The following is a 15,169-nucleotide window of genomic DNA, read 5'->3' on the forward strand; positions in this document are numbered from 1 at the left end:
CTCACCTATGGGCTTCAGAGATTTTTCAGCCATTTTTTTCTTAAGAACATGTCAGTACAATACAGTAATTGCTAAAGTTTATCTCTAATATTTCTCGACGAGATTAATCCATTTCTGATTTATCGTAGATAATAATCCATCTAAAGCGAAAATATTTTTCATCTCAAAGAGAAATAAAATTATTTTAACAAAATTTATCTATACTACTACTAGTAGTAATAAACAAATGAGGAGGAAATGGTAGAGCACTACACATAAAGCGATCTTTTCAGAAAATAATTTTGTCCCGAAAAATACGGATTGTGGAGATGATAATATAGTACGTTAAGGCACTGCCTCCCGGGGCCCACCTTTTTATCTGCGTTCCCACCTGCGACGGAGGAGAAGAGAGAGAAACCCCTCAAAACCCTCCTCACCCGCTTGACCTCGCCAATCGCCGGCGAGCGACAGGCGAGACGAGAGCCCGCGGCGGCGGCAGCGGCGGCGGCGATCAGGACCCGATCCTCACCGGCGCACTTCTCCTGGTTAGAAGCTCCTCCTCCTCCTCTTCCTCCCCCTCGAGTTCCTGGTTGATTGGATTGATGGTTGGTTGGTTCGCTTTCCCCCCTAATCTGGTTGAATCGGGTTGTGTTCCGAGCAATCTGATCCAATCCGATGGGCGTTCTCCGGCGAGGTGGATGCCGCCCGCCCGCCCCCTAGGTTATGCGAGATTTTCTAGGAAGTAGCCCTCGCCCCTTCGCCTTCTTCGGTGCTCAACACGTAGGGATGAATCGCGGCTATCGGCTTCCCCGTTAGTCTGACCGATCCCTCACCGGCAAAGGCTTTCGAGTAGGCCTCCCCGTGCGCACCACTGATCCATCGCTGAGGGGATGGATTTGGATAGGTTAGTACGTTTGTTGGTGGTGAACTCTAATCAAAATATTTTCGTCTTGCGTGGGTTCTCATCTTGAGTTTTGGTGTGGGCTATCTAATCGAAATATTTTTTCTCTCCAGTCATCCAGTTTGTTGAGGATTCGTTTGATGCGTGGTGGTTTTGTTCATTTCGGAAGTTTTTTGGAAATCGGCTTAATCCCCATGCCCCTACGTTAGGTTGTCCTCTGTCTACTGTAACGATTGACATGGATGCTGAATTGTTGTTAGGTCCTTTATATGTATCTATCTGTATGACATCATTTTTATAGCTCCTTGATTTGGATGGAAATAGGGTTTGTGGTACATGACAGGTTGATTGTTATGTGTCGCATACTGCACATGGATGAAATTTGTAGTTGGATACTACTCAGGAGTGCTACTGTCTATTGAATTAAGAAAAACAGGAGTATTATTTTCATGTCATCATGCAACATTATTGAAATTTTTAATAAGAAACTACTTTGTGTTATTTTGCCTATTTGTATAAAACTTCTACGTTCTCTGAATCCCCTTGCATAACAAACATTGCTGGATACATAAAAATCGATTCCTCTTATTGATATTTCCATCGCTTCAGTTCATTGCAGGAGCAAAGCAGTAAAAATGAACGAGCACCTCCGCTTTGAGGATGGCTGGAAGATCCTGGAACAGGGGATTGTGAAATGCTCAAAGCTTTTGGAGGATTGCCCTGGTGGAAGGCCAACTGTGAATGAGTACATGAATTACTATGAGTATGCTTCTATCTTACCACTGCACATTATGCATGTTCTCGGTTATCCACATGGTATTAAAAACTTGCTGCTCATCATACATTCCTCTATGTTTTCCAGTTGCGCTTACCGGATGGCTGTGCAGAAAGACCAGTATTGTCAAGAGATGTACAATTCTTACAAAGCAACACATGAAAGTTGCGTCTGTGCAATGGTACTACAGTACTAGACTGTTGCTAGTTTTTAAATCCACAATGTCATATTTCTAGACATAGCCAAGTAAGTTTATTGTGTTGCATAATGATGATTGAAATCCTCAATTTGAATCTAATGAAATGTCAACTTCATTTACCTCCATAGATCATCTGTTGTAAAATCTGTTGTTACAGCTCACTGTCTTGACGCTCACATATAAAATCTTATTAACATATTGTTTGATGTACTGCTGTTAGGCCTAGGGAAGTTAGGTCTTGTACACCATGCCTCCCATAAAAATGAAGCTCACATGCACATATGATTGTATCGGTACCCATGGAAAAAAGATAGCAACTTAGCGGTCCTTCTGCTGTTGTGAAACAGGCATGTTTGATTTGACTAATATGTGTTATTATTTGATATGCTTATTATCATTTCACATATTATTAATTTAATACGTGAAACAGGCATGCTCACATATAAAATCTTATTAACATATGATTGTATCTGTTTGCATCTTGTGTGTTACAAGTTCCTTTAGTTGGAGAAGAGAGTTCGGCCGTTCTATCCCTTGGTTCACTTATTTTATGTATTTAGGTTTTACCCCATCTGATGCATAAGCAAGGTGACTTATTTTGGAGAGAGCTTGTGAAAATGTGGTCAAACTATTGTGCCATGATTAGATTCACAACTGGCTTTTTGGCCTATTTGGACCGCTGCTTTGTTACACATAAGAAACTACCTTCGCTTGAAGACGCTGCTGCTACTTCTTTCTTTTCTCCAGTGAGTGTCACGCAATAATTCTTTTAGTTAATATTCCATGTGCATTTGTGATAATAATCTGCTTACGTATCTATTTCTGTACACACAACTGATCATGTCCTTCTGCCAGGTCTTTTCCTACTTCAATAATGAAATATCAGATGTTCTACTGACTCTGGTAATCTGACATGGTATACATTTTATTACCCTTTTAACTGCATTCCTTCTGTGCATAACAATTAATTCATCCCAGATTCGCCAAGAGCGTGATGGATGCAATGTTGATATGGATCTTTTGATGGGTATTATGCGTGGCATATGTCGTTCTGAAGTCAAAACCAAGCTGAAAAGTGCTGTTATTCAAGATACATACTTGTACTACTCCAGGAAAAGTTATGAATGGATTGTGCAATACCCTTTGCAAGATTACCTTGCTAAGGTAACCTACTTCAATAGAACTACGTAGTGAGGCAGTGTTACTTCCTTTGTAGTTTCTGAACACTGTTTATATGTGTTATCTTGTAGGTCCAGGAAACTGTGCAGAAGGAAATGAAGAGACTGATTCACTATCTGTGTATTTCTGAGGAAGAGGGTTCAGGCCTCTGTTTGAAGGTAAGCTAGGATCATTACGAGTACAGTTTTATGACCTCGAGTTCATGTGCACCCATCATACTTTCTACAGTTTAAAAGATTCTAAAAAAGAATATATATACATTGACAATATGTAATGACATGTTGACCTGCAAAAAGAAAATGGGTGTTACAAAAGTCATTTGTATATACATTGCATATGAGACCATATTTTTTCACAAATTTGGTGCAGTTGCTAGTGCATAGATGGATGAACTATAACTTGGGTGCATATGAGCTCAAGTTCTTTTCTGCATTTCATGAGTGTACTGTGTCCAGTAGAAGCCAAGCAGTCCTTATCTATCCCATGTTTTTGATGTTTCAAATTCAATTTTCAATTTGCCCCCTGCACCTGATAAGGTTATGATTGCTTAAACTTGGACCACTGCACTGCATCAGCTACCATGCTTGTTTTTTTAAAAAATATCTTTAATTAAATTTTGTTACTTTAGACTTTGATAAAAATTGAAAAGAAAGAAAACTGAGATACTATTGTTTCTTATACTCTGTCTGTTCTGTAACAGGCTGTTAGTGCTCCATTGATGCAAGCTTATGAAAACTATACGAAAGAGAAACATATTGGTGGTCAAGTTTTGCTTCAAACATACAAGGTAAACTCAGCTGCATTCCCAGTATCGTTTGATAGCTCATTTCCTTTTAATAGATTGCAACTAACCATTCATTTACTCATAGCAGACTGTAGAGGATGATCTTCTGGACAGATGCAGTCGCTTGACAATTGACAATGGCTTGGACAACAATTCTTTCAGTCACATGGAGTAGTAAGGTAGCATTAGCTAACATCTGCCTATAAGCCAGGTTACATATAGAAGGGTTTTAGAACATGGTCTACATGAACGAGAACCTTTTGTGCAGCTAGGTTTTTGCGATAGCTCGAAGCTGCCACGTATAGATCTTGTTGACCTATCACTGATCTCATTGGCAAGATTCAGTTAGAGTTCTATGTGCACGCTATACTGAATCCATACTTCTTTTTTGCATGGACACAAGAGATTAATTCTTAGTCCACCTAAACATAATGATTCCGGCTCCTTTGCCTCATGGTGCATAGCGTTCCGCAGAATCAGATGCGCTCGAGATGTACAGGATGCTAGACAGCATTGTGTTTCCTGTTACTGCCTTTAGGTGTTAGGGTGAGTGCATGTGCCTGTCCACATCAAAAGTTTGTGGCATGACATCTGATGAATGGGTACGCGTAATCTGTTGCCTTGCCTTTGCCTGCTTCTGATGCTGTTCATTGTTGAAGTCTGCTCATCTAGTTTTCTGTGACTTGATTCTACTCTGCTTTGATTGCCTGTCTTGATGGAATGACCGTTAGAAGACGTCACAGCTCGAGGCCTGTGAGGCTGTGAGTTCCTGTGGTTCATTCTGGCCAATTGATTACAACTGATTGTTCTTCTATTTTGGAGTACCATGGTGAATGATGCTTGAAACTTATTGGACTGACATTGAATGATTCTCGCAGCATTTCAATGCCGTACTTTAAAATGTTTATCAGAGAAAATGGGGCCTCATGACCACCAAACTTCTGAAAGAAAGTGCTATCTGTACATATCTTGGCCTCCGTTAATGTTCCCTGTATGATTCGTGCCTTACCTTCAAGGTATCTAAAAGTGTGATAAGCTCGACTAAGATCAATCATAATCCATGTAGGGTCATCTCGTCTTCCTTTTTGCCGAAACCATTCGAAGCGTGCTAGTCAAATGCTTTTGCTTTTCCGTTGTCTATGGGTTTAAAGAATGATCGTAGTTTAAAGCACCTTTACCTGTACTTTTGACGCACAAATGAAAAAGCTACTACAGCTAACTTCAACACGAGGTAGTGCTGATCATCTTATCCAGCACTGTAGATGAAATATTGAATACCAAATGATTATGAAAATCGTTCAAATTATGCTTGTCCATTTTTGTGGAATACTAGTACATACACCAGACATAGTACAATACTTCTTCAGACTTCAGAGTATAGTAACATTAGTATACTTCAGATTATCATAAACAATAACTCAAACGCAAGTATTGTGTCAACATAATTGATCTTTTTAGGTTGATTAATTATACTGAATTACTCGGTGATCAATCGATCAACTTAAATCTTTGCAAATTCAAGCGTCTTCTTGCCCTGGAGCCGGCTGGTGACGTAGTGCCGGCTGTACTCGCCGTGGTTGTACGTCCGGTACCTGCGCGGCTCCCCGTCGGCGACGAGCTCCGGCAGCGGGCCGAGCTCGACGTCGTACGCCGGCGCGTAGAAGGTGACGACGGACATGCGGTCGTGCTCGCCGCTGGCCACCGCCCGGTGCTCCACGCTCTTGTACCTGCCATTGGTGAGCACCTCGAGCGTGTCGCCGACGTTGACGACGAGGGCGCCGGGGACGGGATGGACGGCCACCCAGCCGCCGCCGCCCCGGAGCACCTGCAGCCCGGCGAACGCCGCGTCCTGCTGGAGCACGGTGACCGCGCTGCCGTCGGAGTGCGGGCTCAGCCCCAGCACCAGCTCCGGCCGCGGGCACGGCGGGTAGAAGTTCATCCTCACCGCCTGCACCGCCTCCCCGAACATCCCGTTCAGCCTCGCCGGCGCCAGCCCCAGCGCCGCCGCGATGTGCTCCAGCAGCCGCACGCACAGCTCCCTGATCTCCACCGAGTACTTCTCCAGCGTCTTACTGCACTCGAGATCGCCATTAAAACATGTTTAACCCTTTGTCTTATTAAAAAAATTAATTAATTATTATTTTTTTTCTATTATTTGATTTAGGGTTAAATATACTTTTATTATACATATAATTTTATATATTTCACAAAAGTTTTTAAATAAGATGAACGGTTAAATATGTTTAATTAAAAAAGTTAACGGCATTAAATAAAACGGATGGAGGGAGAAGCTGTTACCTAAAGTTGGCCGGAGTTGTCGGCCAGAGGTTGGGGCGGCGGATGAAGGCGGGCTCGACGCCGAGGGCGAGCATGTTGCACCAGTCGAGCTTCTGGTCGTCGGAGAAGACGAAGGCGTGGCCGTAGCCCTGGATGCCGCCGGGCTCCATGGGGTACTTCTCCTTCTCCTCCAGCGGCAGCATGAAGAACTCCCTCGCCGCCTTCTCCATCTCCTCCATCGTCTCCTCCTCCACTCCATGGTTCACAACCTACAACCAATTAAATCATTCCCAAACACAATCTAGCTAGCTAATTAATCAATAAACTTGTAGTGGTGGAGGTATAATTTTTCGTTTTCCTGGTTATAATCTTCAGAAATATAATCTTAATTTTTTTCTGCTATATCAATAGAAATTCGCACTTCTTGTGCAAGTCGTTTAAAAAAATAAACTCGTAGTGTTAATTACCTGGAAGAAGCCCCACTGCTCGCAGGCGAGCCTGAGGTTGTCGAGCTCGTCCTCGCTGCCGCGCTGCAGCTCGCCGACGTCGATCACCGGAATCCGCTCCTGCGCGCGCTCGTCGTCGACGACGGCGTGATCCGGCCGGTCGTCGCCGTCCCTGATGTACCGCTCCGGCACGGTGGTGGCGGAGCACAGTCGTCGCTGCAGCTCCTGCACGTCATCAACCTGACCGATCTTGATGATCTCACTCGCCTTCTCCGCGCAGACGGCAGCAGCACCAGAATCCATGCCAAAATTTGCCCAGTTCTCCAAGAATCTATGCCCTACTCCAAACTCACCAGTTGATCAGAGTATCTTGGTTGAGTGTGGTTTATATATAGTGGCTGCCAGGTTCATCACCGCCGTCCATTCTGAATTGGTAACTACTGTACCAATTAGCGACAGTTCAAAATTAGTTGCATAATTTCTGTCTTGTTTGGAGATGACTCTGCGTCGGACATCCGATATTCCATCAAATATCGGACGCATGATGTTTGCGTGTCATCACACCACCTGCGTATGCAGCATGACCAAAAAAAAATTGGTCCGTCAAATGTTCCAGTTGACTAACGAGTGAAATATCAAGTTATATAGGATGAAACAAAAAATTAGCAACTAAAACATTTAAAAAGCTTATGAAACATGATGAAAATACACGTTGAAACATATCGCTATCACATATGAAACAACCAGTGTTAGTGGATTGAAACATATGTTTTTCTTTCATCAAAATATAATCATACGATATCTTGTTATAAAGATTTAATTATGAAGAATACAGCGGTGTGATCGGATTATAGATTAGATAAGTAATTTAAGAGAAAATTCGTTTTGAATATCATTAAAGGTGCATGTTATATGGTTGGAGATAGAGATACAGACTTGGATATGTGCATATGTGTTAGAGACTGCCCGTCCGATTTTTCTTGGTGGTTCAAGCATTCGAGAAGAAGCATTTTCTGTCTTGTTTAGGTGATCAACTTGCGTTTATCGATTGGTCCACTGGCATGGTGGTGAAAGGGAGATCGAGAAATGCATGGTTGCACTTGTATTGGAGATCACTTGCAGTGGCAGAGAGCATAGTGCATAGCTAGCTGCAAAGCTACTGACACTGTAGCAGTTCTTAGTGCAGTGTTGTGTCACATGTGAGCTCACCGGTCAGCATTCTGTCCGGGATGTGTCGGTGACACGTCAGGCAGATGACGTGTGGGCCCAAGGGGGCAAGATTATTGAGGTCCAGAAACATCCACTGAAGATTCAGGAATCAGAGGAAACTGTTGTCGCTGAAACAGCTGCAGCAGCCTACTAGGATCAGGAATTCGTCAGAATCCCAGCCGGCGACTGTGAGATTCATCGATGATCATGCAGAGATATGTGAATCATCAAATTTTGTTTTGCACTTTCTGCTTGTCACCCTGACCGGATTCACTGACCGATTAATGCAAAACCATTAGTGCGCTCTAGGCTTTTAATTTTAGTCTTTGTAAAGCCTTTTGCTTTCGCCTGGTTGCTGCTTTTGACGACGCTGCTGCGCCATGAATCGTGGTTTTGTGACGCAACCGCAATTATCTCCGATCTCTCCATCGAGTGACGAGTTGGTTCAGAATCTTCAGATCTTTGTCAAACTCTGACCGATTTCACATCTCTCACTCTTCTCTTTCTCTCCCCTTTTTGGAGATTGAGATTTAGTTTATGTTATCGCCTGATAATCATGGCTAGTCAGGCTAGATGATGGTGGTGCACCTTTGAACTTTTTTTAACAATAACTTACATTGAACAAAGTAACTATAACTCATTTGATTCACAATTTTGTGTATTCCATTATCTTAAATACTAAAAGATTTTGTCTTTAGAAGAAGAGTGTGTTACATGGGCTTCATGGAGCCCCAGAAAATCGAGGTTGCTTGGCCCATTCAGGTCAGTCTGTTTCATCTTCTTGTGGGCTTTTCTGGTGAACTCAATTCAATGGGCTTTTATATGGGCCATTTTGCTTACAAACTTACGACGGTCCAAGTTTCGGCAGCTGCGAACAATTCCTTTTTATTTTGTCTTCTTCCTCAATTCGCAATCATAGTTTGTCTCTGCGCGCGGCGAGTGGCCACTGCTCGTCAGTCATCATCCAGCTATACAATAATTCATCCATTTTTGTTCGGTTTTATAAAAAAATTGCAATAATTATTCTTCTCTTTAGCAGCTACCCCTTCATAGATTCAAATTTTAAATTTCAAAAGACCCACAAACTCATCTATGATCCTGATCGGAGAGTTTTAAGATTCTGATAAGCTAGCTGGTAAAAATCCGAAGAAACTGAGAGTATCTGATTGAAAATCTATACTGTTTGGGGAGCTTCTACTAGCTAATCTCTAGCTGCCAGTAGCTCCCAAAGCATACCCTACATCTGCATTCCCTCGTGATCTCAGATTTGCTCGAGATATGCAAAAACACCCTAAAAAGATGGCCTAATTACGAATTGGGAGGGGTAAAATGGCATAATGGTAATTAATAATGATAGTGATAGTAGTACGACGCCATCTGTGATCCATCCATAACCCGTTCCGTTCCATTCCTGTCTCCTCGTGATCTCTACCTCTCGACGGAATCGCGCGCCGCGCTCTCGCGACGCCGCCGCCGCCGATCGATCGATGGACGCCGAGGCCGGCGTCGGCGGCGCCGACCAGCTGCCGGTACGCGCCCCCCGCCTCCGGCCGCTCTGCTCCCTCCCCCCCTCATTGCCCTGTCTCTCTGCTCTCCTTCACGCGCGCTCTCTCTCTCTGTGCTGGTGCGGATTGCGCTTTGGGGGGGGGGGGGGGGGGGGCGGAGGCTGGATCCTAGGTTTGGTAGGTTAAGTGGATTACGAGGGATGATTTTGGGGGTGGGATTTTGTGGATTTGAGTTATGTTTCGGATGGGATCAAGGGTTTCATTGCGAGGAATTTCACCCGCGATTTTTTTTAAAAAAAATCGGCGTTCGATGGCGAGGGTTTCGCTTGGAGGAATCGGTCGTCATTGGGTTTGTTTGTTTGTTTCGCTTGGTGAAATCCTTAGGTCTTCATTTTGTTCTGGTCGTGTAGAGTGGTTTGATCGTGTAGGTGGTCCAGGGATTCGATTATGATTTCAAAAATTGATTCAGAGGGGACGTACGATCACACCTGCTAAGCAGATAGATTTATCATTCGTAATGGAAGATCCCCATTGGCCACTTTGCGGTAGTCCACATACTACTATAGTCACATGATACAAAAGCCTGCAATTCATTGTAAATGGAAAGGACTGTAACTTGTCGGGATGAAGTTATCGAATTAAATTGTAGTTTTCTTTGGTTAGATTTATTCGCAGATATAAGTTACTATATTACCATCTGTTATCGGTAAATTCAGAAACATCAGTATACACTTAATGCCTGTCCCTTTCCTTAATGCTATATACTAAACGGTAACTCTGCTTGAGTTTGTGAACGTACAAGTGTTGATAATTTTGATTAGTCATATGATGCTTGCAAGTTTTATTAATATCAGCCTGTTATATGTAAACCTTAGTACTTGCATATTCATGGTATTGGTACGTTCTCTTTGATCATTTTTTTGGTTATTTGATGATTGATCATTATGGTACTTAAGAGTAACTAGCATGAAAATTCATACTTCCAAGGAAACATTTCCTGATGGTAGTTTTTTTTTCCACATATTTTCAGTGGAGGCAACACTACAGGAATTTACTGCTTTTAGCATACCAGAGTTTTGGTGTTGTTTATGGGGACCTAAGCACATCACCTCTTTACGTTTATAAAAGTACATTCTCAGGAAGACTACGTCGATATCAAGATGAGCAAACAGTCTTTGGTGTTCTTTCCTTGATATTTTGGACCTTCACACTTATTCCTTTGCTGAAGTATGTCACTATTGTATTAAGTGCTGATGACAATGGTGAAGGTACACAGTACACACTATTTCTTGGAAATTTGGTATAAACACACCTGACCTTACATTATCTATCATCTTGATGAATCAGCTTACAGTAAATATATTATCAATCTATTTGCTGGAGTATCACACTACCAGGCTTCTTCTTGTCTTTTTCTTTTTACAAATTTACTCTGTATCTTTGTTCAACCTGAAGAAAAATAAGTAATTCCTGTCACTTTTGTAGGTGGGCCGTTTGCTCTTTATTCACTGCTTTGCAGGCATGCGAAACTTAGTTTTCTTCCAAATCAACAATCAGCAGATGAAGAGCTATCGACATACTACAGAAATGGTTTTACTTCACGTCATGGATCTTTACCTTGGCTAAGAAGGTTCATGGAGAAGCACAAGAATGCCAGAACCGTGCTTCTCCTCATAGTTCTGTGCGGTGCTAGCATGATGATTGGTGATGGTATCCTTACTCCAGCAATCTCAGGTGGATAGTGCCATCTCTCTCTGTTAGTTCATGTAATTCAAAGTTGTTACATATCAACCTCTTTGTATGTTGATGTGCTTTGTTCTGCTTGTTTTTCCCCCTCCAGTTCTGTCATCTATGTCTGGATTGAAAGTTCGAGCTACTGGTTTACATGATCGTAAGTACAATATACCTCTAACTCATAACTCCTTAGTGCAACAATTTTAGAACACATCTAGGCTGTTGAGTGAGTATTGTCAATTTCAAATTTACAGCCCTATGTAATTACGTTCGTAAGTATTAATCAATAGAATTATTCTTTCTCTGAATGCATTCAAAAGTAGGCACCTCTGTTTTGACTGTAATTTCATATTATTGTGGATTTTTTACTTATGTGAACATCTGAATGCACTTGATTTACTTCCCTGAGAATATTAGTTTGTCATGTCAAGATGCACCTGCACAGTATCTTGCAAAATTTAAGTTCTGTAGTGTCTGCCTGCTACTACCATGTATTTTGTAGTGTCTGCCTGCTACTACCATGCACCTGCACAGTATCTTGCAAAATTTAGTATTTTGTATTTACCATGTCAAAGGTTGGCCAGTATAAGTTTCTGGCTACTATATTTTTTTTCTGGTGACTATTTCTATATAGTGAGACTTCCATCCTATTTGCGTGATAAACAATTTCCTTTAGGAATTATTGCTATTCTACTTTTGGGATTAAGTGTAATAACTTATTTTCTGTACAGGTTCTGTTGTACTCCTTTCATGCATTGTGTTGGTTGGTCTATTTGCATTGCAACACCGAGGTACTCAGAAGGTAGCGTTCATGTTTGCACCAATTGTCGTCATCTGGCTCTTTTGCATTGGTGGAATTGGTTTATACAACATAATACATTGGAACCCAAGGATATACCAAGCTCTCTCTCCATATTATATTGTTAAGTTCTTTAGGACGACAGGTAAAGATGGTTGGATTGCTCTAGGAGGCATACTTCTTTCTATGACAGGTTGGTTACTATTTACTCCTTACTCTTGGGGTATAATCTGTATTCTTGTTGTACTTTACTTTGGTAAGTAAAATACTTGTTGGGATTTAAGGTTCATTTTCTGTTTCAATTTTACAGGCTGTGAAGCTATGTTTGCCGACCTTGGTCACTTCACGAGTGCATCTGTCAGGGTGAGTTAACTTATCTGTCTTTAGTTGCTCACTTTGTGGAGATATACTTCTAGGTCTGTTAATATATGTTATGGTGTGATATTGTGTTGCCTAGTAAAGCAACCATGGAAACTTAGAGAAAGCAATTTGAGGGAAAATATAACGGAAGCAAAAAGTTAATGTACTAAACAGCCTTATCTGAAAATAAATTTAGTTAGCTTGTGAGTTGTGACTACATATTTGAAACCAACCAGAGGCTCAAAAGGAATGGAGGAACCTAGTCATTTTCTTTGTTGTGGACTAATGTTGCTCGTACAAGTTCTCTCATGTGACCTATCTGGTTCATTTTTATTTTGAAGCCTCCTCCTGGATTCCATATAGTATTCTTTGCTAGTAATTATAATTTATGTTTACTAAACTTTGCTTGCTTCTTCTGCCAGTTTTGCTCATTATTTTTTTTCTATTGCTGAAATATATCCATGTTTTGTCCTTGTTACAGCTAGCTTTTATCACCATCATATACCCATGTCTTATATTACAATATATGGGTCAGGCGGCATTTCTGTCAAAAAATATCCTTGACATGCCCACAGGTTTTTATGATTCTATCCCAGGTTTGCACTGTCACCCCTCTCTCTCACATGCATGCATGCACACAGATATGTAAGTGTAATGTTAATTTTAATTGTCATCCAGGACCTATATTTTGGCCTGTGTTTGTGGTGGCCACTCTCGCTGCTGTTGTTGGTAGCCAAGCTGTCATTTCAGCAACATTCTCTATTGTGAAGCAGTGCCATTCGTTGGGATGTTTCCCTCGAGTGAAGGTTGTCCACACATCAAGGTGGATCTATGGACAGATATACATTCCTGAAATAAATTGGATCCTTATGGTGCTCTGTGTAGCTGTCACAGTTGCATTCCGTGATATTACACTTATTGGTAATGCCTATGGTAAGCGCCTGTAACCATGATTTTTCACGTGATCAAGAGCTCCTTGCATATAGCCTTTTGTATATTTCCAGTATACTCAAGTGCTAAGAGTCTAAGCACTGCCATTGCCATGGTTTGTCATTGCAGGTGTTGCGTGCATGACTGTTATGTTTGTCACTACATTCTTGATGGCATTGATCATGATCTTCGTTTGGCAAAAGAACATAATATTTGCTCTATCTTTCTTTTTATTATTCGGATCCGTTGAAGTTGTTTATCTCTCCTCATCCCTCATGAAGGTTACTCAGGGAGGATGGGTGCCGCTTGTGCTTGCTTTAATATTCATGTCTGTCATGTATATTTGGCACTATGGGACAAGGAAGAAGTACCAGTATGATCTTCAGAATAAGGTATCAATGAGATATATCCTGTCCCTGGGTCCAAGCCTTGACGTAGTTCGTGTCCCAGGAATTGGTCTGATTTACACAGAACTGGTGACTGGTGTACCCAACATCTTCACACATTTCACTACTAATCTCCCTGCCTTTCATGAAGTCCTAGTCTTTCTTTGTGTCAAGTCAGTACCAGTACCATATGTGTCGCCAGATGAACGATACCTTGTGGGCAGGATTGGACCTAGAGCATATCGGATGTACCGCTGCATTGTTAGGTATGGTTACAAAGATGTTCAGAGAGATGATGACAATTTTGAGAACATGTTAGTTATGAACATTGGGAAGTTCATTATGATGGAAGCTGAGGATGCATCTTCTTCAGCAAGTTATGATACTGCTAATGAAGGACGAATGGCCGTCATAACAACATCTGATGACTATGACTCTCCACTAGCTGTGAGAGATTCCAATGACCTAGCTGACTCCATGACGATGAGGAGCACTAAATCAGAGAGTCTTCGAAGCTTGCAATCCTCTTATGAGCAGGAATCACCTAATGTGAGCCGGAGGCGACGTGTTCGCTTTGAGCTGCCAGAGGAGGATGACATGGATCAACAGGTTAAAGATGAGCTGTTAGCACTTGTGGAGGCAAAACATACAGGGGTAACCTACGTCATGGGGCATGTCTATATCAAAGCTAGGAAGAACTCTAGTTTTTTTAAGAGATTTGCAATTGATGTTGGCTACTCTTTCCTCCGGAAGAACTGCAGAGGTCCATCGGTCACACTGCACATTCCACATATTAGTCTGATAGAAGTTGGAATGGCGTACCAAGTGTAGCGCGATGCTCATCGCAGGTCACGACGTCACGTGGATACCCGGTAGCAACAAATCATGGTGAGTACTAGCCATTAAACCATATGAACTTACAATTGTTCCAGTTTTTTGTTCTTGTAATTATCATTTGGATATGCGCCGCAGCTATATCCCTGGAATTGGAAGATATTCCAGAGAGAACTTGGTGAGCGAAAGATCTTTTTAAGTATATGCTGTTCTTTAGAGGAACCAATTAACTTTGGCAACATCGGATCTATAGCAATGGAAGTTATTATTTTTGGTTTTATATCATTTGATAATTGACTAATCATCTTCATTTCTCCCTCTCCAGTGCTACCTGTGGCCGCCTTTTTGGAGTCGAGGCTTTGATTCCTATGCTTTATCCATGCGTTTTCAGTTTCAGTTGGTACAGATGAAGAGGCTCTCTATGTTAATATGATCATTTAGCTCAAATAAAGCATCAGATCTAATGATCGTAGTTTGCTCTTCCCTTTTGGTATATTTACATGCATGCTCTGTAATTTTTATGGGAGCTATGTAATGGAAATATGCGTCCCCGTTTTTATTGCAGCTATGTAATGGAAATATGCGTTCTCGTAGCTGATATATCCCAATTTTTGTTAGGAAGCGATTACCACATATATTCTTTCATGTATGAATTTCTTATGGAACAGAACATCTGTAGATATACAGTGCCTCGTGGAATTTCTCTGCAAATAAACCAGATACTAGATAACATCAGTATGATTTCCTTTTTCATTTGGAACTCCACTTTTCCTGAGATCCCTTGGGCCGGGATCTTTGTAACGCAAACTGGTTTTTTTTATCTCGTGTGAAATGTGAGATTCATACATTCCAAACAGCCTGCAACTCAAGGG

At 41.6% G+C, this 15,169-nt stretch overlaps 3 protein-coding genes across 6 annotated transcripts; 2 read left to right on the top strand and 1 right to left on the bottom strand.

The window, feature by feature from the left end:
- Window positions 1-383: 383 nt before the first annotated feature.
- Window positions 384-4,443, top strand: LOC4326791 (cullin-1-like). 4 transcript variants are annotated; one of them, XM_066306764.1, is made up of 10 exons: window positions 384-883; window positions 994-1,089; window positions 1,490-1,643; window positions 1,743-1,836; window positions 2,415-2,600; window positions 2,710-2,757; window positions 2,833-3,018; window positions 3,105-3,191; window positions 3,734-3,820; window positions 3,906-4,443. In XM_066306764.1, the coding sequence occupies exons 3-10, from the start codon at window positions 1,516-1,518 to the stop codon at window positions 3,990-3,992; spliced, it is 903 nt and encodes a 300-aa protein (XP_066162861.1). In that variant the 5' UTR covers window positions 384-883; window positions 994-1,089; window positions 1,490-1,515; the 3' UTR covers window positions 3,993-4,443. The 4 variants fall into 4 exon arrangements, with proteins under 4 accessions (XP_066162861.1, XP_015625736.1, XP_015625734.1 ...); XM_015770250.3 differs by lacking the exon at window positions 994-1,089 and having other exon boundaries at window positions 384-524; XM_015770240.3 differs by having other exon boundaries at window positions 747-883; window positions 1,490-1,836.
- Window positions 4,444-5,102: 659 nt separating this feature from the next.
- Window positions 5,103-6,962, bottom strand: LOC4326792 (protein LATERAL BRANCHING OXIDOREDUCTASE 1). The gene is made up of 3 exons (XM_015772589.3): window positions 6,562-6,962; window positions 6,116-6,363; window positions 5,103-5,889 (listed from the first exon to the last, which is right to left on the bottom strand). Exons 1-3 carry the CDS (start codon window positions 6,841-6,843, stop codon window positions 5,319-5,321), a joined length of 1,101 nt encoding a protein of 366 aa, XP_015628075.1. The 5' UTR covers window positions 6,844-6,962; the 3' UTR covers window positions 5,103-5,318.
- A 2,162-nt stretch (window positions 6,963-9,124) lies between these two features.
- Window positions 9,125-15,148, top strand: LOC4326793 (probable potassium transporter 2). Its single transcript, NM_001408972.1, has 10 exons — window positions 9,125-9,278; window positions 10,285-10,522; window positions 10,740-10,988; window positions 11,095-11,145; window positions 11,720-11,980; window positions 12,098-12,150; window positions 12,629-12,743; window positions 12,826-13,080; window positions 13,207-14,351; window positions 14,623-15,148. The coding sequence occupies exons 1-9, from the start codon at window positions 9,237-9,239 to the stop codon at window positions 14,292-14,294; spliced, it is 2,352 nt and encodes a 783-aa protein (NP_001395901.1). The 5' UTR covers window positions 9,125-9,236; the 3' UTR covers window positions 14,295-14,351; window positions 14,623-15,148.
- Window positions 15,149-15,169: the final 21 nt, after the last annotated feature.

The sequence above is a fragment of the Oryza sativa genome, chromosome 1, assembly GCF_034140825.1.
Source record: "Oryza sativa Japonica Group chromosome 1, ASM3414082v1".
Classification (NCBI taxonomy): Eukaryota; Viridiplantae; Streptophyta; class Magnoliopsida; order Poales; family Poaceae; genus Oryza; species Oryza sativa.